The sequence below is a fragment of the Gossypium arboreum genome, chromosome 10 (assembly GCF_025698485.1).
Source record: "Gossypium arboreum isolate Shixiya-1 chromosome 10, ASM2569848v2, whole genome shotgun sequence".
In the NCBI taxonomy this organism is placed as follows: domain Eukaryota; kingdom Viridiplantae; phylum Streptophyta; class Magnoliopsida; order Malvales; family Malvaceae; genus Gossypium; species Gossypium arboreum.
Genome location: NC_069079.1, coordinates 98,324,869 through 98,349,969, shown reverse-complemented (window position 1 = coordinate 98,349,969; position 25,101 = coordinate 98,324,869). Strand labels below are relative to the sequence as shown.

The window sequence follows — 25,101 nt, the reverse complement described above, 5'->3', positions numbered from 1 at the left end:
CAAAGAAATAAGTATATTTGCACAACCAATTCAGCTAAATTCAAACCAAAACATACATCATTCATACCATAACATTATCAACCATATACATACTCATAAACCTTACCAATTTATGTCAAAACATAAGGTAAGATCATATCAAAACATTTATTTCCATACATCATTCAATATCATGCCAAGAACTTTACTAAACTTACCATTTCTTTTAACCAACCAAAACATACTAGAATTTGACATTATCATCACATGACATATACCATTATCAAACTATAAGTTCAAACACAAACTAGCCAAATCACATGGCTAAATATATACATCACAGAACATAATCCCACAACTTATAGCCTATACATGCCATACTTTAATATATAGATTTTCAAAATACCAAAATGAGGTTCGATAGTGTGGAGACGATCCTTGATGATCCCCAAGCTCACAGTAGCTTCGATATCTATAAAACAATTCAAACACACACAAAGTAAGCTTTCAAAAGCTTAGTAAGCTCGTACCAAAAATCATCAATAGTAAATAAAATATAAAAATATTAACACATAAGTACTTATAAATTCTCAATTCATCTATCAATTCTATGCCAACACCATCCATATGTTTATACCAATTCAATGAACTTTATATACATAATACCATCTACCACATAGGTATCGTACACACCTGAACCTTCTCGTATTTATTCATTTTCATTCTCACCTCTCGTTCGAATGCTTTAGGACTTTCCGAAGATTATTCATGCTTTAACATCCGCACACTTAGTGCTTTAAGGATTAGCCGAAGCTATAATGATTCCGCACACCTAGTGCCATTTCAATTAACCGAAGCTATCTCGATATCGCACACTTAGTGCCTCATACAGCCGAAGCTATACCATTTTGCACACTCAGTGCTATTTATAACCGAAGCTATTTTGAATCACACACTTAGTGCCAAATGCAGTTGATTTATCATCGTATTCAACCATAATCAAATTTATACACAATTTATGTATATTCAAAGAATCAAAAATATACTTGTAACATCATGTATCACGTACGAACTTACCTCGTATTCAGAATTGTCGATTTGAATCGTCTACTTGATTATCTTCGACTTTCCTCGGTCTAAATCTGAATTCCTCTTTTGTTGATCTATATGTATTCAAAATTAACCCTTTAATTCACCAAGTCATTCAAATCAATCCATAAACATTCATTTAGGGCATTTTACAAACTAGCCCTCACATTTTCACAATTTGACACTTTAGTCCTTAATTCACAAAATCACAAAACACACAAAATTTCCTTTTACACATATTAGGCCGAATACTCACTTAGTTCATACCAACCCATACATTTCATTTATTTCACATTTTAGTCCCTCAATTTACAATTTCATAATTTATCCCATTTTACTCAAAATCATCAAAAATCCAAAGACAAAACATGTTAACCCAAAACATATCTTCCATTTATCAACAACTAACTTCACAAAACTCATAATTTCATCAATAGAACTTTTTAAAATCATCATCAAAATTTAAAATTGAGACATGGGCTTGATAGTATACAAAGCAACGATCTCAAAAACGTAAAAATTATCAAAAACTGAAGCAAAAACATATCTAAATCAAAGCTTGCAAGTACCGAACCCTAGGTAAGGTTTTCTCTTTTCTTTTCTTTGATATTTTCGGCTATAAGAACATATTATGGCCTATTTTCATAATTTAATTTATTATAATTACCTTAATAAACATTTTACCAATTTACCCTTGTTTTAAAACATTAATATTCCACCAACTAATATCCACCAATGTCCTTTAATCAAAAACATGGTCAAATAACCACATAAGGACCTCACAATTATAAAGCCAAGTCAAATAAGCACTTTTAACAAGCAGCAGGCAACTTTTACATTTTACGCGATTAGGGCCTTTTATCAAATTGAGTATACATACGATTAAATTTTAATACAAAACTTTCACACATACTAATTCACACATCATAAGCACGAAACAATAATATTTAAATATTTTTTGAATCAGATATGTGGTCCCAAAACCACTATTCCGACTAGGGTCTAAACCAGACTATTATGATTCTCCCCCCTTTAGGGATTTTCATCCAAAATCTTACGTTGAATAGATTTGGATATTGCTGTCTCATAGCATCTTTAGGCTCCCACGTGGCCTCTTCAATACCGTGTCGATGCCACATCACTTTTACTAACGAAATTTTCTTATTTTTTAGTTGTTTAACTTCTCGAGCTAAGATACGAATCGGCTTTTCTTCGTAATTCATACGAGACTGGATTTCAATCTCAGACAGAATATTGCATTTATTTACCGCAAACTTAGCTCGAAACAAAATACGATCAACTATATCGATTTAATCCACTATCTTTTTCTTTCCCTGGTCTAACTCCAGATTTTGTTCTTCTTGATTTATAATAAAAAAACTTTAGCTTATTTAATACTCACATTTATTAAAACAGTCCTTGACCCAAACTTTGGCAAAATTACATTTTTGCCCCTAAACTTTTACATATTTACACTTTTTCCCCAAGGCTCGGAATTTAAACTGCATCCTATTTTCTTATGTTTTATGACATGCTGATCATTTTTCCCTTCTATGAAAACATCAAATTCTCACTCTAACATGTACTTATGACTATTAGGTATTTTTACCGATTAAGCCCTTTTACTCGTTTTCACTTAAAATCGAGTAGCACAAGTTGTCTAACATAATTTAAATCCACATATTCTATCATAAAACACCAAAATACACAAATTTCACCTATGGGTATTTTTCCAAATATGAACCCTAGGTTATATTATTGCTAGCATAAGCTAAATTGAGCTACCGGGATTCCAAAAACGTAAAGAACACTAAAAACGGGGCTTGGAATCACTTACTATGGAGCTTGGAAGCTTGGAACAAACCCTAGCTATGGAGAACCCTTGAAATTTCGGCCTAATGAAGAAGATGGACAAAAATTGGCTTTTAATTTTGTTTTTAATTCATTTTAATAACTAAATGACCAAATTGCCCTTAATTAAAAACTATGGCGTTTTATTTTCCTTTAGGTATTTTTGTCCAAACTAGTATAATGGTCTAATTACTATCCAAGGACCTCCACTTTAAAAACCCATTACTCACAAGTACTTAATACCCTTTTGAACTAGAACACACATTTTACAACTTTTGCAATTTAGTCCTAAATATCAAATTGGACCCTCTATCGATAAAATTTCTAAACGAAATTTTCACAAAATCATGCAATCATGCCATAAACCTTAAAATGATAATAAAATAAATTTTTCTACCTCATATTTGTGGTTTCGCAACCACTATTCCGTTTAGGCCCTATTTCGAGATGTTACAAATTGAGTCCATTTAAATATGAAATGTGTGAAATTGATGATTAAATTCATTTATATAGATCTGGACAATGCTAATTCGAGGTTGGATTGAGGAAAAGAAAAGGTTTAGGACTAGTAAACTTTCTACGTGAACAAGTGTTAAGGTAAGTTCGTGTAACTTAATCCGGCATGTAAATATGCTAAATTTAATGTTGTGTAGTATGGAATGTGACTTATATTTATGTGCATCACTTGCATGCTATGATGGAAAATTCAATACATGCTTGAAATGGTGATAAAGGGTTAAGTCTCTAATGAATATTGAATTTCGATGATTATATGCGTTTTCTTGAAACTAATAAGGTCCTGCATTTGTTGCGAATGAGATTTAGCTCAGACAAGTAGTCCCATTGACCATGTTATAGAAAGGATTTAGCCCAGATGGGTAATCCCAATATAATACCTCTCGAACATACGTTTTGATTAGGGTTTAGTCTGGACTGGTAATCCTAATCAAGCTCCTCTAAACATACGTTATATAAAGGATTTAGCCTGGACTGGTAATCTTGTTATACGATATGTGGCTCGAGAGAGTGTTTCTTGGTTAAGTGCCTTAATGGGTACCCTTGAATAAGAAATTGACGGATTATTGAATCGTACACTTCGAGTGTACTACTTGAGCCTCTATCGAAATTCAATGATTCAACGGACATAAAACTCTTGACATGGCATGAAAATCTTGAGATGAAATGATAATGACTTGAAAGAATATTGCTTGATGAGCTCACCTATGTTACTTGATTGATATAAAGATTTTGGTGACTAACATGTTTGATTGAATGTATGTGATTAGGCAATTTAGCCAAATGGATGGAAACATAACATTGTATGCCTAGATTTAATAAGCAAGATTGGTAAGTTTAGTTTCCATTATACGAACTTATGAAGCATGTAATGCTTACTCCATTTTATTTTCCCCTGTTTTATAGTGCTCGGAAGCTTGCGAGGGTTGGAGATCACTGGAGCATCGTCACACTATCAACTAGTCACTTTGGGTATAATTAGTAAAAATCATTTTGGTATAATGGCATGTTTAGGACAACTTGGCCGAGAGTGGCTTGAAATGTTATTTTGTAACCTAGCCATTGGAATGGCTAGTAATGGTTCATTTTGGTATTTCTAAGTAGATTATTATGATATATATATTTACACATGAGTTATGTTAAGAATATGTGATCAATGTTGTGTATGCTTAAGTTAAACTAAGGTAAGGTTGTGATCATGTATGCTTGTAGTGATATGTCTTGTGAATGATGAAATTTGCTTAAGTTGAATACTTGTATTGGTTGGTATTTGATATGTGTTTCAAGTGCAGGTTTTGAGTGAAATTTTGAGTGAGAAATGAAGGTAGAAATGGCTTTATTTTGTCCACACGGGCAGACACACGGCCTGGTAACATGGGCATGTGGTTAGGCCGTTTGTCCCCTGCACCTTAATTTTGAGAAACAAAATGCTCATAATTGAGCACACGGGCAGATACACGAACGTCTGTCTCAGCCGTGTGTGCCACACGGCCTAGAACACGAGCGTGTGTCTTGGCCGTGTGAAACCTACACCTAATTTTGAATTGAATTAATTAATCACACGGCCTATCACACGGGAGTGTGGCATGGTCGTATGTGCAAGGAAAAGAGTTACACAAGGTCGAACACGGCCTCCAACACGGGCGTGTCCTTTGGACCACACAGACGTGTGAGCCCTGTACCTTGGAAAAATTTTGTGATTTCGTAAAAAATTCTTAGAGGTCCCGATTAAGTCCCGATTCGATTCTAATGCTCGTATTGGGCCTCGAGGGCCCGATTAAGGGACGTTATGGATGATCTTGGTAAATGAATAGTAATTTACATAAATTAATGAAAAAATGTTCTAAATGTTCTAGTAATACTCCGAAACCTTATTTCAGCGTCGAGTACGGGTTAGGGGTGTTACACATCGAGTCATTTTTAAACTTATCCGAATTCTCATATTCACAATTTATACAACATCAAAGCATTTAAAATATACTTATAATGAGATTTATCACAGACGAACTTATCTCGGATGTGAAAACGACAAAATAAGTTGATTAGTAGATAACTTTAGTTTTCCCCTGATCTAGATCTGAATTCCGCTTTTCTTGATCTAAATATATTCAAAATTAACTTATTTAATATTCTCTCTATTCAATTTAATCCAAAACACACATTTAAGCACATTTACCATTTGCCCCTAATGTTTCACCACTTTTACAATTTAGTCCCTAGGCTCGTAAAATAAAATTCATTCAATTTCATCACAACCCAAGCCTATCCAAACTTCTATTAGGTCCCTAGAAGCCCATATTTTTCATTTATTTCACATTTTAACCACTAAATTTACACATTTCACAAATTAGCCCCTAACTTGCATTTCCACTAAAAATCACTTAACAAAACTTGTATATCTATCAACAAGCATTCATAATCTATCAAGAAACTTCAAAATACTCATTTATTCATCAATGGAAACATCTAAAATCTTTAACAATTTTGTAAATTAGTCCCTAGGCTAGCTAGACCTAATTGCAACGATTACAAAAACATAGAAATCATTAAAAACCGAGTCAAAATCACTTACATGCTTAATATACCATGGCCAAACCTTAAAAGCATAAATAATGGAGTTTCATCTTCTTATTTTCGGTGGTGGGAGCTTAATGAAGATGATAATATTATGTTTTTATTATTTTAACTTAAGTTATTTATAATTTACTAATTTAACCTTTATTATAACAATAAAATTTTATATAATCCATGTACAATAATGTCCACTAACCTTAATAAGGGGCTAATTACAACATAAAGACCTCCAATATTTAATTTCATAGCTATTAAACCCTTTTAGCTTATAGAACGCAAACTTTACACTTTACGCGATTTAGTCCTTTTTATCAAATTGGCTAATCAAACGATAAAATTTCGTAACGAAATTTTCACACAATTATATATTTATACTGTAGACCTTAAAATAATAAAATAAATAAATATTTCAACTTCAAATTTGTGGTCCCGAAACCACTGTCCCAATTTGACTAAAAATGGCTGTTACAAGCATGAAAAGAAAGCTATCTGAAAAGCTTTTGTAATATATGATATCGACTAAGTTAAATAGAAGGCCGTTGGGTGAAGTTGAAGTCTATGTATAAGTTGTAGTACTCTGTTTGTATACTTGACAACATTAAGGTGAAAACAATAGTTGTATTATACAGAATGTAAAGACGAACACACATTGTACACAGAGTAATTTCAATCATATACACGAGGTTATTCAGTATAAGAGTAAAGGAAATTTTATTAGATGTTGTAAGAATAGTTACATAGGAAAGTATAAAAAGAGTCTAAGTACATCTATCCTTAGGTGTAACACCCAATACTTGGATTCGGATCGGGTGGAGGGCGTTACACTACCTTTGGGACCATGAGATGATGTTTTGTAGGTGGAGCATCGAAATGCAACAAAACATCGAGATAACTAGTAGGTGGACCAACTACTACTATAATGGGAACGAGAATATAAGAATTAGGCCTAGTGCCTCGAAGCTGGAATGATGCACTAGGGCAAGCCTTGCGTTGAGTGCACGATGTTGCGTGTCCATCATGCTTGAAACAAGCCTTGAGTGGGGCGAACGAGCTTGGTCCTTGGAATGGCCCTTATGAGCAATGCAACAAGCTAGAAGTGACCCTAAATTGACAAGTGGCCAATAATCGAGTAGTATCATTGGCTTCCGAAACATGAGATGCGTCAAGCGAGTGTAAACTTGGTGTCTGATTTGACTAAGCTTTGAATCAAGATGCCTTGAGTCTTGGTCCGTTATAATCTGTGCTCAAAATCCCCAATAGAGATGCTTGAAACCTCATACGAACATGAATGCTAAACGAGCATCGAGAGAAAATATCCTCCCTTGAGTTAAGTGATTTTCTTCATAATAATAACAATAATAAACTAAACGATTTGCATTAATTTTAGGTTCCGAATACCACTCACCTTATTAAAATAAATAACAATAATAATAATTCTCCAAGAATTTGAATATACCCCCACCTGTCATCTAATTGACCGCCTGGCTGGCTCCAGCAAGCTTTCCATATGTATTTTTATATAAAATAGATAGTTATAGATTTATAGTCCCAAGAAATTAGTGTCACAGTTTTCTGTGGCAAATCCAACCTCTAAAATCAGAGCCGAAATTCGGGTGGCTCACCTTACCTTACTAAAAATAACGCCAATTTCAACCGTATTGCCTTTGGGGTTATCATCTCTTTCCCATTACTCTCATCTTATCTTTCTTTTCTTTTCCCCTTTCTAGCATTTGTCTTTTTAGTGTAAGAAATATAGTAATTTAGGAATGTTGAATTTTTTATATACATAGTTATTCAATGGGTTTTTTTTTTTTTAATTTCTTGACCTGGTTTAGCATCCATTCTCTAGACTACAAGTTCACTAATAATTGATCAGATAAGATTGGCAGTTGGTTTAGTTGCTTTTTTCCAGTTTCGGAATCATTAAAAACAAAGCTAGTCAAAAACAATAAATTATTAGGTGAACTTCATGTGAGAATGCTTTTAAGTCCTTTACTCAGAAAAGGAATCACGTTCATCTTTGTTTATACTTGACTTTCTTATCAATCCAAGTTAATTTTCTTCTTCAATCTCTACCAATTGTAGTTTAACTGATAAAAATATGTTCTGTTTTTTTGTTTTCCCCCCTTGGGGTATTTTTTTGAAATGATAAAAGGTAAGAGAGTTTTGAGCAAGAAGTGATGAAAAATGAAGAAAAGTTGAAGGATACTTGAGATTGTAGGCACAAACATATGGGAGAGTTTCTTTTACTTTGTCATTAATGTTGGAAATCAATTTGAGTTTATTTTAATATTATTTTTCTGTTCACCAGCTCACTGGCACAGACTTCTATAATCTCATTTAGGCAAATACAGATTAGTATTTAAGGTTCCTGAAGAAATGCTTCAAAGAAGCTCATCAACCCCAGTTTTTGGAGCCCTTGTCTTCCCTTTTACTGACAGTCCAAATAAAGATCTTGATGCTACTTACAGCTTACTTCAGGGCAACCATGGTGGAAAACTCGACTTCCATTGTCAAGAAAGCCTCAACATGACATCTTTTTCACATAATTCATCTCCTGAGTCTCATTCAGCTTCAGGGTTGTTTGAATTCAATCCAGAATCGGGTGGTTTTCGCCTTAAAGGCTTTCGAAGAGCTAAGTCTGAAGGTAGCATAGAAAGATTAGATTATAGATCTTGTGATATAGCTCAGTTTCTAGATCCCAGAACACCAAAGAGATCGTTTCATAGGCATCATATAACAATGTTGCATAGTGCACCATCTTTTTCGATATTCAATGAAGGGGTTGAAGATGGAAAACTAGGGGAGGAGTCATTGGAGAGAACAGTTACAATTGGTGAGAACATTGATGCTGTAGGGAATCCAGATTTCAGCTTCCGGAAGAAGTGTATGGAGTTAATTCAGGAAGAAGAAGGAGATGAGGAAAAAAAAAGATTGAACCGAATTCGAGTTTCTTATAATGATGAAGAAGAAGTTGAACTTGAGCCACCTAGTCCTCCCATGTATCTTGCTACTGGTCTTGGAATTGATTGTGCTGGCTTTGGTGCCATGGCTGATGGTGTTGATTTAAGTTACATGGATCTTGATGAGGTTGATGATCAAGAAGAGTTTCATAAGAGGCTGGTTGATGAGTACCCTTGTCATCCTCTGTTCCTAAGGAATTATGCTAAATTTTTACAGGTGAGACTATTTCAACTCTCTTTTTTCCTGTTCTAATTAGGCCATTCAAGATTTTTTCTGTAGATTAAACTAACGCGTTTGATGTATGTGATGTGAATTCAATATAGGTCATATATGAATCATGTGGCTGATATTTCTCAAATAATAAGTGGCTAAACAAGTTTTAATCATCAAGATACCAAAAAATTGTCAAGTTTTAGCATTTTTAGGTGTATTTTAGATCAATCTCAAAAGTAGATTTTATAGTAGATGATCATATAACCACGAAGCCTGCTTCAGAAAGCATAGATAGCTTATACAACACAGTTTTATGGAACATGATTGAATCTTTTCCAGCAGTCTAAGGGAGATCTTCAAGGAGCAGAGGACTATTACCATCGTGCAACATTAGCAGATCCTGAAGACAGTGAGATTCTCTTACAGTATGCCAAAATATTATGGGATCTTCACCATGACAAAGATAGAGCCCTTAGTTACTTTGAGCGTGCCGTTCAAGCTTCTCCTCAAGATAGGTCAGTACTTATCTGTGCTTGGTCAGGCACTTCAAAATAAGTTACTTAAGGCCTAACTCAAACTAGTTACTATCTTTCTTCTATATCTGTTGACTAACTTGATTTTGCTGTTGAAAAAGGCTAGGGTAACAAAAACTTAGCCACTGGAATTTGTTGAACAGATCAGATCCAGAAGCTAAAGTTTAATTTGTTCATTTCTTTTTCGTTTTCCAGCAATGTCCTTGGAGCATATGCTAGTTTCCTCTGGGAAATCGGGGATGATGCAGAAGAATATGGAGAACAAGAATACCAGGGGGTAGTGTTTCTTGAATTATAGATTAGCCATTTTTATTTTCTTTCAGAAACTAAAATGTGACATATTTTCTTTCAGAGACTAAAATGTGACATACTGTTGGTAATGCTGTAATGGATATTACTTTTTCTCAGGTTAAAGAGGAGGAAATTATGAAGGTAGCCAAGAACTCACTGCCCGAAGAAGAAACTAAGCTAGCTAGGCTATCCATGCAACTACCAAATCCAGCAGGTTTGGAGGTTCATACCGATATCCAGGACATTGATATTGAGGATTATCATACGAGGATGGTTCAGGAAAATCCTGGCAACCCTTCGGTTTTAAGCAATTATGCTCGTTTCTTACATCAGGTGTAAATTTCTATATCCCACTCTCAATTTTTGTATCATTAGCGTCATTTGCTTGAGTGCACAGAACATAATGCAACAGAGATTAGTATTATCACCACAAGTGGATGATTCTTATTTTGACTACCATTTTCACCCTTTTGTTTGTTAATTGTCCATTTTGATTGACAGTCTAAAGGAGATGTTGAAGGAGCCAAGGAATACTATTTGCAAGCCATACAAGGTGACCCTAGGAATGGTGAAACCATGTCACAGTATGCTAAATTGATCTGGGATTCTCACCGTGACCATGATAAAGCTTCACATTACTTTGAGCAAGCAGTTGAAGCTAATCCTGAAAATAGGTACTTAGTTACTTGAAAATCTACCTTTTACTAACTCAACTTTATTTCCAGTATTCTGCAATGCCCTGGAGATTCTAAACGGATTTTCATTATCAATAAAAAAAGTACTTTGAAGAGAAATGATTCCATCCACCTATCCTTTACTGTATTTCTAAAACATAATTGAAACACGCGACAGTTTTAATCTCCTTTTCGGGTAATAAAACATTTCATTGTTAATTTATCGTTCATTTTGTAATGCCCAACCTGGCAAATTCTTATCCTACTGTTTTCCCCCTTACAGCAATATTCTTGCAGCATATGCTAGCTTCCTTTGGGAAACACAAGAAGATGAAGACAATAACACAAGGCAAGATCAAACTCAGGTTTCTCTTCAAAACAGAGCTTTGTCTGCAATAAACTCATAAGTCATTCATTCTGAAACCTTTAGGTACCAGATCACTAGTTCAGTTTCCAATGTTTGAGTCATCTATCAGACAACACTAGTTCAGTTTCCAATGTTTGAGCCATCTATCAGACAACAGAGAATAAAGCATATATCTTTATGTTTTTTTCTAACATACTTTCATTATTATAGTAATAGCAACCTTAGGGTACTTCTTATTTTCCTCTTCTACATTGTTGATAGAAGAAATACAGATTCAAGTTTCAACAAGGAACTACTCCATATAAACAGTTAGCTTTAATGGACAACTTAGCCCATTGGTTCAAATGATCACATTTAAAAGATGCCAATTATTTTAGCCAAAAGAGACGAAAATAAGAAGGATCAAAAAAGAGACGAAAATAAAAAGGATCAAACTTTTGGTAAAGCATGAACATGATAGATGAACAAATGGAGCTTGTTTGCTGCAGATTGAAATTAAACCAAAGTTTTGAGGCAAGCCTAAAAGAAAACGCAAGGAACCCAAAACTGCAAACATATTGCCCATTAAATATTGAAAGAACAAATTAAGTATATAATAATGGAAGCCCTTTCCAAAAAATGTAAATCCTATGCATAGTAAAACTAGCTAATGAAAAAAAAAAAAACCCTGATATATTGTTGTTGAATCTAACCATAAATAAATATGCTGAATTGTGGTGGTTGAAACCAATAATTTGATCCCTTCATAGAAGATAAAAAAAATGCCGGCTCTATGAACTTTGTCCAATTTTATATACTTGCTGGCCAGATAAGCCTCGATCTTGTTGAGATGTTTGGCGGTAAAAACCGTTTCCTCTCGATCTACTGTGGTCTCATTCACTTCCATTGTAGGCACATCCCCTGCCATAACTTCGAGTGCCAAAACTCCCCCTTGGAGCTTCTGTTGGATAGCTGCCTCGGCCTCTACCCATCCCTGCCCAGAACATTTTAACCATTGGATAAGAATGGAACACAAATGGAAACAAACGTATCTAATTTACAAATATAGCTTCAGGATATACTAGTTATTAAAGAAATATGAGCCCTTAATGCCCACAAAGCAAGGATGACAAACGTGCCATCATTTGAATATGGGGAGACACGTCCTGCTTTAAACCAGGTACAATGTAAAGATGCCATTGATAAATCAGCATAAGCACATGAAGGGCCATTTTATCATGGATAATGATAAGCATATGCAGGCTTATAACCATATGCCTCATCGGGTGAGATCATTCCTACCAGTTAGACAGTTGTAATGATGCTCACGTTGACAATGTTTTGCTACAGATTGAAAGTATTCCAATAGAAAAGAAAGGTTAAGAAATCTGTACTTCCTCCTCGAGAAGGGATATAACTATTTGGTCTCCGCTCTTCAATGTACACTTGTCGTCCAGCAACCTGTGCGGTTCCAGCCTATATGTGGAATATGATTTCACTAAATTAGTATACAATACCTATCGAGATGACAGTCCTATAGGAAATAAATTAAAAACTAGATCAAATAGGAAGGTCAAAATATTAATAAAATGTGCTAGGTGGATAGGACGAAAGAATGGAAGACATAATCACAGATAAAATAATTGTTGAATTTCCACTCAAGGTGCATAGAATGCTCAAATCGATTTGGATTTCGAATCTTAAATTGAAGCTGGCTTTTGGGTCTTTTTCCCAGAAATGCATAAGATAACTAGAAAAACAAGAGAAATGTTTATTGGTAGATGAATGAAGTAAATTCAGACCATGACCGCATTACAGACACTTGACATATCTTCGAATTCCACAAATGCATAACAAACACCAACATCCTGCACTCAAATGAAATATTTTAGCATCAAAAAGCAATATATCATAATAGGACTACAAAAGAATCTACAAAGTGAACCTTGCGACTACGAATCACCACTTCATCAGGACTAATCTCACCAAATTTCTTGAATTCCTCCTCAATTTCAGACTCAGAAACAGTAGAGAGCAAGTTCCTTACATAAACAGATTTTATTTCACCTAAAATACATGAGCACCAAATTAATTATGCATGCTTAGCTTTGAAACTAAAGACAACATGTGCCTTTCTAAAGTTTCAAGATAAATTAATGTTTTGAGATATTGCAACAACAAACACTTGTAGAATTTCAACAGAATTGACATTCTTATGTCTCACGTCTCACGATCCCATTTTTCAAAATAGCTAAGCATAAAAGGAATAGTTGAAGCTTTACCTTCATACTCTATGGGTGAAATTTCATCAACCATATCAACCCCAGACATCTCGACAACATTTGAGGAGAGAACAGGCTGCTGAGCAGTGTGCTGGGGAGCATGGTCCCAGTCAGAAGCAGGGGGCAGGTTCTTGCTAACAGAAACTTGAGGAGCAACTGATGGTGCCGATTTTCCTTTAGCAACCCGTAACTCCAACAATCATGCATAGAAAACGAGAGAAATTAAATCCTATCGAGAAGAGAAGCCAATTTCTAATTCAACAAACAAGTTTAGAAAGTTCATGAGCATTATATATTCATGCATGACATAAAATATCAGCCACATGTAGAACATACAACAGAAGCATAGGTGTGCTTTTGGGGTTCCCCAAAGGGTTCCTCGACTGGAGGCACATGCTCTTGGACAGTATTCACAGTATGCAGAAGTGAACCATTGCACTCTCGCACAGAACTCTTGTCCACAAGACTTTCAGATTCCGGAGCTTGCTGAAGTTGTTCCAAAAGAGTATAATTGTCAACTGGACCATTTTCTTTAACATCAACAGGAGCCACAAACTTCCGTCGTTGGATATCTCCACCTAGTAAATAGCCTGGCACTACAAAGAGAACAATGTTATAAGTCCAAGCAAATAAATATCCTTTTGAGAAGAATAAAAGAAAAGTACTTTTAAAGAAAAGCAAACTATATGATCATACTTGTCCTAAAAATTGTATTTTTAATTCAATAAGTTTCAGAACAAAGCCTTATAACAGGTCAAGTGATACGGAGAATCGTAAAATTCAAATGTTAGATTGGATGAGAAATACCTGGTTCAGGAATTGTTGCTGAAGCATTGAGTTTATGATCAAGATTGTGCTGTGATAATAGGACTGCAGGATGGTGCTGAATTTGTTGCTCCTCAGCAAAGTGAAAGATGTCATTTAGAACAAAAAAGCCTTTCTCTTGCGGTGCAAGAAAAAAGGTTTGCACAAATTCCCTCCTGGAACAGAAATCTTTTACTAGCACAGAACCAGAAACCATCACTAGAACACCTGCATTCCAAGATTCAAGAGAACAAGCTGTCTTGATCTCAATCCGGGTAAAGTTGAGCGACATAACAAGGGCATGAATTTGCTTCCAAATGAAAGATAGGAAAAAAAGAGAAAGAATAAGCCAATAGTTCCATTCATTGAATGCATAAATAAAATAAAAATAGCATTAAACAAGAAAGAAAGCATAAATGGAAACTAAGAAAGCATAAATGGAAACTAAGAAAGCATAAGAACGTAGGACAACTAAATTTAAGTAACTAAGTGAGTATTTAACAAGATACCTCCATTGTTGATGACAACATAAAACAAGAAAGAAACCATTACCCCATATTACTGTTTGTGTATAATTATGACATTATGGGAGTAGATACTAAATACATTCAATGTAACTAAGTGAATTGAACTAATAATATAATAAATTATTTGATCCTTCCCCAGAAAACGCAACAAATAAAACAGCATTTGTTGGAGATTACAAAAATGAGAACTTGATAAACTAGAGAAATAATTGAGTAAAAATGAGAAAGCAGAACTACCAGCATTGCAGCAGCAGTTTCTCTGTGACTGCCATCAACACGAACCATGGTACTGGCATCACTGTAAAACTGGTGCACTGAATGTGGCTGCTGTATAATAACCTGATAATATCGCTCCACAAAATATGTTCCAACCTGAAGGAAGAAGAAGAATGAACGGCAAAAAAACTCATATCTTATTTGTTCTGCATTTCCACAATACGCTTCAAACAAACAAATAAAAAAGTCACAACTTTTATAAGGAAGAACCAGAGAGAAAAAGCAATAAAAAGAGAGCTTTCTTAAGAACCTGTGCAGCAGTGACTGGAAGGGGACAAGGAGTTGCCATTTTGTGAAACCTTATAAAACCCCAAAGAATCAAAAGCCCTTTTTGTGAAATAGATCCTACCACTGCCTCCACTCCCTCAAGATCTACACCATCCAAAAAGAAAGCTCCTACATTTCAGTACACTCAAATAACATAAAAAAAAATGAAGAAATCCGATATGGGTATTTAGAGAAAGAACAGAAAGGGTTACCTGATAGATGTGGGGAAGATTATCTCCACTGATTTCTGTTTTTTTTGCGGCTTAAGCATTTAATATTATTATATTTTAGTAAAAATATAAAAAAATTATTATAACTTCTTGTTAATATTTTAATATATAAAATATAAATTTTAAATATTTTTAAACAATAAATACTAATTATTTATAAAATTTAATTAAAATATATAATTATATTTTAAATATTTAAATATAACTATTAAATATTTATAATTAGTATTTTAAAAAATATTTTTATTTTAATTAATGACTTTAACATATTCGTAATTAAGTAGCAAGAAAAAACAAGGGGGAGTATTATGTTATTAAAGGGGTGAAAAAGTAATTAAATACTAAAAGTGCTTTTGGGAGAGGAAAAGTTAAAAATTTTAGCTTCTTCTCCTCAGAAATGCTAAGCTAAAATTTCATTAAAGCGAATTGTTTCGCAAAGGTTTTCTTCTAGAAATACTTTTAGAGCCAGAAGTGCTTTTGAAAAGCAACGTAAAACTGGCCCCTAAAGTGCAGGGAAATTCTAGCATGAGCTCTTAAAAAGGAAAAGCTTTAATGGGAAGTGTTAGACTAATGGTGAGTTTGGATGAGCGGTACGTTTACCTGCAGTTAGTGTAAAAACAACTGTGGTGGGGAGATTAGATATTGTAGCGATACTGTAGCGTGAGACAAAAAGTAAGCTAAAAGCATCGCACCGCACCTAATCGCCCATCCAAACCCACCCTAAGTTTAAATGAAGTCCCAACATTTGAATAAAATAGAAGGTTAAAATTTTGAGGAAATCGACATTATCCGATAGAGAACCGAAACTCCTGGAAGCCAATAGACATTCACTTCCACTTAATTTCCCCTTAACTTATATTATAAGTCTTTTTGACAATTAGATACTTGTAGATGTCCACTTCAGGGTTCTGTGTAGAGGTGTGCATGGGCTGGGCTGGGCCGGGCCGAGTTCAAGCCGAGCTTAACTAAAAATTTAGGCCAATTTGCTAGGCTCGGGCCCGGCCTAAAAAATGGGCCTAAAATTTTACCCAAGCCGGACTAAAATAAAAATTAAAAATCCGGGCCCGACTCGGCCTGCCCATATTAATTTTTATATTAATTTTATATAATTTTAAAATATATATAAACCATCAAAAATACTAAAACATCAAATAAATATTTCTCAACAAATTGAAAATAAATTTTAAAAAATATGTATACTTAAATAAGACTAAAATAGATGCAACTTAACAAGCAAATGTTTCTAAAATAATAACAAAATTAACAAATGTCTTTAAAATAATAATAAAATTAACAATAAAATAAGTTTTATACAATATCTAAACAATAACAACAAAATAGTAACAACATAATAGTAAAATAGTAGCAAAATAGGGATAAAAGAATAAGAAAATAATATTAAAAAAATATTTTTTGTCATGTAGTGAATTCGGGCTGGGTCGAGCCAGGCTTGGGCCAAAAATGCCTTACCCGAGGCCCGGCCCGTTTTTTAAACAGGCTTTATATTTTTGCTTAAGCCCATTTTTTCAAGTCTATATTTTTGCCTAAACCCTCCCAGGCCCAGCCCATGCACACCTCTAATTTTATGCTATCAAATTAAATTTACCTTTCAACTTTCAAATTTTTACTTTGAACTCCACATTCGAGAATTTTAATTCCAAAATATTCTCATCAATTAAAATTTTTTATTTACACATTATCATCATCAATTAATTTGTTTTATCAACTTTTAGAAAATGTATATAATTTATTTGGAGATAAGTATTAAATTTATCCATAAATTTTGATTTAATATACAATTTAATACATGAATTTTGATTTGATATAACTATACACATGAACTTTGATTTTGTACAATTTTATATATGAAATTTTGATTTGACGGATTCTTTTAAATTATTAACACAATTATTGATATAATATCATTTTATGAACTCCAATATAAAAATAAATTGACATATTTATTTCTTCAAATGTGTATAATTAAATCAAAAATAAATTTTGACTTATAGAATTGAACCACAATTAGAGTTTTACATGTATAATTGTACAATAAATTAAAGTTCATTAATAATTTTGATATTTATCCAAATTTTAATTAATGCCATTGTCTATGTTTATATATTTTACTTTGATATTTTATTATAACTATAACAAATTAAGTTATTATTTTAGATTTTAATAATATTGAAGTTCTTTCTAATTATACGTATATTAACTTAATATCAAAATCACATTTTAATATAATAGATTAAACAGTTCTATAAAGTAATCAATATTACAAATGATTATATTAATTTAAGCTTTCATATACAAAATACATTTAAACAATAATAATTTATGAATCACCCTATTTAAATCTAAATAATCACGAGAACTAAATTAAACAACACTTCAGATATCTTCTCTGTTTTCTGATCGCTGTCTGGCAATTTTCGTTTGAGACTTCCGACTTACCATGACCTTGAAACCAGTAGCCTCCTCTCACCTAAGATTTTAAAAAAGAAGAGAAAATATTGGCATGAAAACAGTGAGAATATGTTTAAAAGACGGAACAGATGCTGAACTCTGTCAAACAAGTGATTATGCAAGCTAAAATATACCAATTCATATCAGTCTTTTTTTTTTTTTTTTTGTAAGATACGTATATAATGTGTAGGGAAATGCACTTACACGGTTAATGATTTTCCACATTACTAAAACTGGAAAATGTATATACGGAGCTTCATCGCCTATTAATCACCACAGGGGCAAACACGCTCCAAAAGCCCATACCAAATCCATATAACATACCAAAATAAAACCATTCCATTTCAAATTCATTGTCATTTCCTCCACCTCCATTGTAGATTGCAACATTTGCAGAATGCTTCTTTGGAAGTGGCAATCCACAGAGTTGATTGCCTTCGTAACACGATGAATCGAAGCTTTGTAACTGAGTGCTCAAAGGGATTACTCCGGACAAATTGTTGAAAGACAAGTTCAAGTGGCTCAAAATGTCGATATCGACATGCTTTCGGTATTGAACCGTGCAACTTGTTTACAGAGAAGTCAACAGATTCCAAAGGATCTCAACTCACCAATTCTGTCAGAATTGTTCCATACAAAAGATTATGGGACAAATTCAATGCTTGCAATTCAATAAACTTGTTACTTCCACGGGATCTCTCCGATAATTTGTTGTTAGACAAATCTATGCTTCTCACCAAGTTAAGGTTTGTGCTATACTCTAGCATTTGACCTTTCATCACAATTGTTGCAACAAAAGTGCCTCGCACCAATCACATAAGATATAGCAGTTCCCATTGAGCCATTGAACTTTGCCATTGCTCGAAACTTACTTACACATCTTGGTATACTTCGATGAGATTGTTATCGGAAGGTCCAAGACTTGGAGAGAACCAATAGCACGAGCTCATCCGGTATGTACCCGTAAAACTTGTTCGAACGAAGGCTCAAGACTACCACTTTGAAGGCTATCGCCTATGCATCGAGGGATGTTCCCATGCAATTCATTCTCACCAAAGATCAAGTAGGATTAAATCATGCGCTTGTTCAATGACGGTGAATTTCTCCAGACATGTGGTTTTTCGAAGATGCAATGATACAATGGACTGTAGAGTTCCCATTGAGCTTGGAATGCTTCCATTAAGTCTGTTGTTACTTAACTTTATGACGTGTAAATTCGCCAATTCACCAACAACTGAATCCCCAGGATAGAAAATTTTCACCAAGATTAAGAATTCTCGTTCCCATGGTCTTATAACATAAAAGAGGAGAAAGAGATCCCGACAAATTATTATTTGACATGTCTAGAAAAAACACATTGGGGAAATTTGAGGTAAAGGGCCACTCAAAAGATTAAAACTAAGGTCAACCATCGAATCAACCGACATAGCCCAAGGTATGCCAGAATCGCCCATGGATTTGGTTGTGTGAGAGATTCAAATATTGGAATGGGAGGAGAAATTCCATAACCAATCGGAATGCTATCAAGAATCCTTGAGCCGAGATATCTAGATCCCTTAGATGTTTTTGTGAATGAAGCCACAAAGGAAACATTGAACCTATATTCCAAGAACTCAATCCTAGAAGTTCAAGTTCGAAAGGAGGAATCCAATCAGACCGACTCTTAAAACAAAAGAGTTCTTAGAAGCACGAAAAACTTTCAATTTGGAAGATTGCCGATGTGAGTTTCGAAACAACACCCTCCAACAAATTAGTATAAATATCATGGATTTCCAAATTTGTAAGTTCATTAATGGAACGGGGAAGCTGCCCTTTGTTAGAATTAAGTGACCCAAATTCTTATTTAAATAAAATACGATGGAAAATAAAATAAAAGTAAAATCCATATAGAACTAGACTTCTTTTATTTTATTTTAGAATAAGGTTTTAAACCTTATTAAACTCCATCTATTTTATATTGATTAGATAAGGTGTTTCAATCCTACTAGAATATGGCTTTGCAAGCCTATAAATAGACATAGTCTATTCCTCTTGTATTAGAGTAAAAATTTTTCGACATAGTGAATTTTCTTCTCTTACGCGTGGTTTTTTTCCTAAAGGGTTTCACGTAAAATTTATGTGTTCTTTATTTTATTTATTTTATTCTATTTTATTTTTCACAAATTGGTATCGAGCTTCCGGGTTATTCATCTCGATCACGGTAATGGCGTCTTTGAAGTATGAAATTCATTGTTGGATCGCAACACCGATTTGCGTTGTGGCAAATTAAGATGCAAGCGCTTGCATAGATGGATCTAGAGGATGCCCTGCTAGGATAGATAAGATGCCTTGACATTAACGATGAAGAAAAGAAGCGTAAGGATCGAAAGGCATTAACACAATTACATCTCGCATTTGTCCAACGAAATTCGCAGGATGTGATGAAAGAGAAAACCGCCATTGCATTATGGAAGAGGCTAGAACAAATATGTATGTCGAAAACTCTAACAAGCAAGTTGCATATGAAGCGGCGTCTTTATGCTCATCGTTTGGAGGAAGGTGCGTCAGACACGAACACTTAATGTGTTTAAAGAAATTCTCTCAAACTTGGAGGCCATGGAGGTTCAAGATGATAAGGAAGATCTAGGGTTGATTCTACTTTGTTCGTTGCCCGTCTTATTCAACCTTTAGAGACACGATTTTATATAGCCGCGAGTCTCTCACAGTTGATGAGGTTTATGATTCTTTAACCTCGTATGATAAGATGAAGCATCTTGTGGTTAAACCCAACTCTCAGGGAGAGGGTCTCATTGTTCGTAGGAGACAAGACCGGAATGTTGATGATGATCGTGGTAGAACACAGGAACGGAATCCTCGTGGTAAATCTAAGGGTAGATCGAAATCTTCAAACAGAGGTAAAACTTGCAACTTCTGCAAGAAGAAAGGGCACATTAAATCTGAGTGCTATAAGCTACAAAATAAGATTAAAAGGGAGGCTGCGAATCAAAGGAAAACAACCGAAAATTCGGTGAAGTTGATGTTGTAGAAGACTACAATGATGGTGAACTTCTAGTTGCTTCATCAATGATTCTAAAGTGGCGAGGAGTGGATACTTGATTCAGTTGCACCTTCCACATGAGTCCCAATCGGGATTGGTTTACAACTTATGAAACGATGATCTGAAGGTGTTGTTTTGATGGGAAATAATGCTTCATGTAAAATCGCGGTGTTGGAACAATTAAAGTTAAGATGTTTGATGGAGTTGTCGAACAACGAGTGACGTGCGGCATGTTCGAATTGAAAAGAAATTTAATTTCGTTGAGTACTCTTGATTCAAAAGGGCAGATACACAACCGAAAGTGGGGTTTTAAAGATTTCAAAGGGTCCCTTGTTGTGATGAAAGGGCAAAGAAAGATTGCCAAGTTATATGTTTCTGAGGTTCTCTCTTCTTGGTGATGCAATTGTCGCTTCCTCTTCCTTGTCGATGATGATATTACTAAACTTTGGCATATCGCCTAGGGCATATGAGTGAGAATGGCATGGCGAAATTAAGCAAAGAGGACTTCTTAATGGACAAGGAATTTGCAAACTGAATTTCTGTGAGCACTTGTGTTTTGGGAAGCAAAGAGAGTTCGATTCACTAGAGGAATCCATAACACGAAGGAAACGTTGGAGTATATCCATTCGATCGTGGGGGGCCGTCCAGAGTGCCTTCGAGAGGTGGAGCTAATTATATGCTAACCTTTATTGATGATTTTTCCGAAAAGTTTGGGCGTTCTTCCCGAAGCGAAAAGCGATGTGTTTTCCACATTTAAGTCTTGGAAAATTATGATTGAAAAAGCAGACGGAAAAGCAGATAAAATACCTCCGCATGCATAATGGCTTAGAGTTACGCTACGATGAGTTTAATAGATTGTGCAAGTCGAAGGATCATGAGACACTTGACGTTCGTCATACTCCACACAAAAAAGCGGCGTTGCGAGCGAATGAACGAACGATCATGGAGAAGGTTCGATGTATGTTGTCAAATGCCAACTTACCAAGTCATTTTGGGCGAGCGACCTCTCGCATGTTTTTGATCAACCGATCTCCATCCGTTGCCATTGAGAAAAGACTCCACAAGAGGTATGGTCCGTAATCCCGCTAATTATTCGATTTAAAGATTTTTGGGTGTCTTGCGTATGCTCATGTTGATAATGGAAAATTGGAACCGAGATCCATTAAATCGTTTTCTTGGTTATAAAGTGGTGTAAAAGGCTATAAGTTATGGTGTCCTGAAAATAGAAAAGTTGTGATTAGCGAGAGATGTTGTTTTGATGAAGCGCTATGCTACCTAACTTATCTCTTAAAGACTCTTCCAATAAAGAAAACCAAAAGCGGTGGAGCATCGATTAATCTGAATCAACTCCTCAAGCCGTACAAAATTGAGAATAGAGTTGCTTCTTCACCACAATACTCTATCGCCAAAAACAGGACAAGAAGAGAAATTAAACCTCCAAAGAAGTATGCCGAGGTTGATCTAGTTGCTTATGCTTTAAATGTGGTGAAGATATAGATACGAATCAAGAGCCATTTAATTATTCGAGGCGATTAGTGTGAAGACTCGAAAAGTGGATGTTTGCTATGCAAGAGGAGATGGAATCACTCCACAAAAAGCAGAACATGGGATCTTGTAAAACTTCCTAAAGGTAAAAAGGCATTCGTTGTAAATGGGTGTTTAAAAGAAAGAAGGGACTCGGAGTTGAAGAACCGGATATAAAGCAAGGCTTGTTGCAAAGGGTTACAGATCAAATTCGAGTGGACTTCACAGATGTGTTCTCTCCAGTTGTTAAGCATAGTTCGATTCGAGCTTTGCTTGGTATTGTTGCCATGCATGATTTGGAGCTTGAGCGGTTAGATGTAAAAGCGCATTTTGCATGGAGAACTTGAGGAAGATATTTACAAGCAACAACGAGGGTTTTATAGTCTCGAAAAAGAGGACTATATTTGCTTGCTAAAAAGTCCCTTTACGGTTTGAAACAATCACCAAGACAAGGGTACAAGAGGTTTGATTCCTTTATGACTTCTCATGATTTCAAAAGAAGTAGTTTTGACAGTTGTGTCTACTTTAAGAAAAAGCAGTGATGGTTCTTTTGTGTATCTACTTCTTTATGTTGATGACATGTTGATAGCGAAGAAAAGATAAAGAGAGATAAGAAAGGTTAAAGCCCAACTAAGTGAAGAATTTGAGATGAAAGATTTAGGACCAGCAAAGAAGATACTTGGTATGGAGATTCTCGAGATAGAAAAGCAAGTAAATTGTACCTAAGTCGGAAGGGTATATTGAGAAAGTTCTTTGCGGGTTCAATATGCAGAGTGCTAAGCTCATTAGTACTCCTTTAGCGACCATTTCGGACTTTCATCGGCCTTATCTCCTCAATCGATAATGAGATTGAGTACATGTCACATGTTCCATACTCTAGTGCAAGAGGATCTCTCATGTATGCTATGGTTTGTTCACGTCCGATTTATCATATGCGGTCGGTCAGGTTAGCGATACATGGCGAATCCTGGTAAAGAACACTGGAAAGCAGTTCAGTGGATTTTAAGATACTTACGAGGCACTACTAATGTTTGCTTACAGTTTGGAAGAACTAAAGATGGAGTTATAGGGTATGTTGATGCTGATTTTGCTGGAGACCTTGATAGAAGAAGATCTCTCACAGTTACGTCTTTACAATCGGAGGTTGTGCAATTAGTTGGAAAGCCACTTTGCAAACTACGATCGCTTTGTCTACCACCAGGCGAGTACATGGCGATTCTTGAGGCTTGTAAAGAAGCTATTTGGTTGAAGGGACTATTTAGTGAACTCAATGAAGACCTTCAAATCAGCCACAGATTTTGTGACGATCAGTGCCATCTTTCTTACAAAAGATCAAATGTTTCATGAGAGAACAAAACACATTGATATTCGGTATCATTTTGTTCGTGATATTATTGCTCGTGGTGATATTGTTGTGAGCAAAATTAGCACTCATGAAAATCCTGCAGATATGATGACTAAGTCACTTCCTATAACCAAGTTTGAGCATTGCTTAGACTTGGTTGGTGTTCATTGTTGAAGTTAAACCCTTAAGGGGTTTTTTTGAAAGAGGTGAAGAACTTGTTTATTGAAAGTTCGCGATGAAGAACTTGTTCATTGAGAATTTGTGTCAAGGTGGAGATTGTTAGAATTAAGTGACCCAAATTCTTATTTAAATAAAATACGATGGAAAATAAAATAAAAGTAAAATCCATATAGAACTAGACTTCTTTTATTTTATTTTAGAATAAGGTTTTAAACCTTATTAAACTCCATCTATTTTATATTGATTAGGATAAGGTGTTTCAATCCTACTAGAATATGGCTTTGCAAGCCTATAAATAGACATAGTCTATTCCTCTTGTATTAGAGTAAAAATTTTTCGACATAGTGAATTTTCTTCTCCTCTTGCCTGTGGTTTTTTTCCGAAAGGGTTTCACGTAAAATTTATGTGTTCTTTATTTTTATTTATTTTATTCTATTTTATTTTTCACACCCTTTTAATTGATTCGATCAAGTTCTAAGACTCTCAAGGAAGAAAGCTCGCAATGGAGATTGGAATGGGACGAGAGACGAGTTTGAGACAAATGTAGTTCCTTCAAACTTTTGAAGTTCCTAAGTTGATTGGTTAACCGACTGACAGATGACACCCACTTAAATCCAATTTATCTAATTGATTAGAGACACATCCGACAAAAGCGCTAAAATGGTTGATACATCTTGATTCAAGTTAAGCTCGAGAAAACGATTGACTTTAGGTTACAAAGATTTCCCATTGTTATTGGAATCGGTCCTTCAAGTTCATTATCCGAGAGGTCAAGGTCAATGGCGAAGTCATGTTTCCTATGGCACTTGAAAGTTTACCTCGAATTTGTTAGAGCCAAGATTGAGAAACCGAGAGAATCAAGACTATACAACGACTCGGTATCGGCAATTAAAAGGTTATTAGAAAGATCAAGGTGTCTAAGGAAGTCATATTTACAAGGCCATGAAATATGGATCCTCCCAAACTATTCTCAATATCATTTAAAGAAAGGTCAAGAATTGCAAGAGATGATAGATTAAGATGTATGGGTGGAGGAACTTGCGGAAGTCGACAACCCGACAAATATAAAATTTTCAAGAAAGGAAGTGTGTTCAAGACTTGCAACCAATTGGAAGCTTTGTGCAAGGTCG

The 25,101-nt window shown here is 34.8% G+C and overlaps 2 protein-coding genes across 8 annotated transcripts; one reads left to right on the top strand and one right to left on the bottom strand.

The window, feature by feature from the left end:
• Positions 1–7,536: 7,536 nt before the first annotated feature.
• On the top strand, positions 7,537–11,242 carry LOC108473493 (uncharacterized). Of its 4 annotated transcripts, none has more exons than XM_053020018.1 (7): positions 7,537–7,678; positions 8,321–9,189; positions 9,526–9,701; positions 9,915–9,996; positions 10,128–10,343; positions 10,512–10,684; positions 10,968–11,242. In XM_053020018.1, exons 2-7 carry the CDS (start codon positions 8,389–8,391, stop codon positions 11,089–11,091), a joined length of 1,572 nt encoding a protein of 523 aa, XP_052875978.1. In that variant the 5' UTR covers positions 7,537–7,678; positions 8,321–8,388; the 3' UTR covers positions 11,092–11,242. The 4 variants fall into 4 exon arrangements, with proteins under 4 accessions (XP_052875978.1, XP_052875977.1, XP_052875979.1 ...); XM_053020017.1 differs by having other exon boundaries at positions 7,538–7,678; positions 8,165–9,189; XM_053020019.1 differs by having other exon boundaries at positions 7,541–9,189; positions 10,968–11,033; positions 11,115–11,242.
• A 329-nt stretch (positions 11,243–11,571) lies between these two features.
• Positions 11,572–15,486, bottom strand: LOC108473494 (nuclear transport factor 2-like). 4 transcript variants are annotated; one of them, XM_017775080.2, is made up of 10 exons: positions 15,399–15,486; positions 15,170–15,291; positions 14,881–15,015; positions 14,120–14,426; positions 13,649–13,908; positions 13,313–13,502; positions 12,976–13,097; positions 12,833–12,898; positions 12,425–12,506; positions 11,572–12,024 (listed from the first exon to the last, which is right to left on the bottom strand). In XM_017775080.2, the coding sequence occupies exons 2-10, from the start codon at positions 15,206–15,208 to the stop codon at positions 11,924–11,926; spliced, it is 1,302 nt and encodes a 433-aa protein (XP_017630569.1). In that variant the 5' UTR covers positions 15,209–15,291; positions 15,399–15,486; the 3' UTR covers positions 11,572–11,923. The 4 variants fall into 4 exon arrangements, with proteins under 4 accessions (XP_017630569.1, XP_017630571.1, XP_017630570.1 ...); XM_017775082.2 differs by having other exon boundaries at positions 13,649–13,902; XM_017775081.2 differs by having other exon boundaries at positions 15,170–15,315; positions 15,399–15,451.
• Between the last annotated feature and the right edge of the window lie 9,615 nt (positions 15,487–25,101).

Coding starts and splice junctions, on each gene's coding strand:
- LOC108473493 (XM_053020018.1), top strand. CDS start 8,389: ATGCTTCAAAGAAGCTCATCAACCCCAGTTTTTGGAGCCCTTGTCTTC. Junction 9,190..9,525: donor ATTATGCTAAATTTTTACAG/GTGAGACTATTT, acceptor AATCTTTTCCAG/CAGTCTAAGGGAGATCTTCA. Junction 10,344..10,511: donor ATGCTCGTTTCTTACATCAG/GTGTAAATTTCT, acceptor TTTGATTGACAG/TCTAAAGGAGATGTTGAAGG.
- LOC108473494 (XM_017775080.2), bottom strand. CDS start 15,208: ATGGCAACTCCTTGTCCCCTTCCAGTCACTGCTGCACAG. Junction 14,427..14,880: donor AAACTGCTGCTGCAATGCTG/GTAGTTCTGCTT, acceptor TTCATTTGGAAG/CAAATTCATGCCCTTGTTAT. Junction 13,098..13,312: donor TTCACCCATAGAGTATGAAG/GTAAAGCTTCAA, acceptor CATGTATTTTAG/GTGAAATAAAATCTGTTTAT.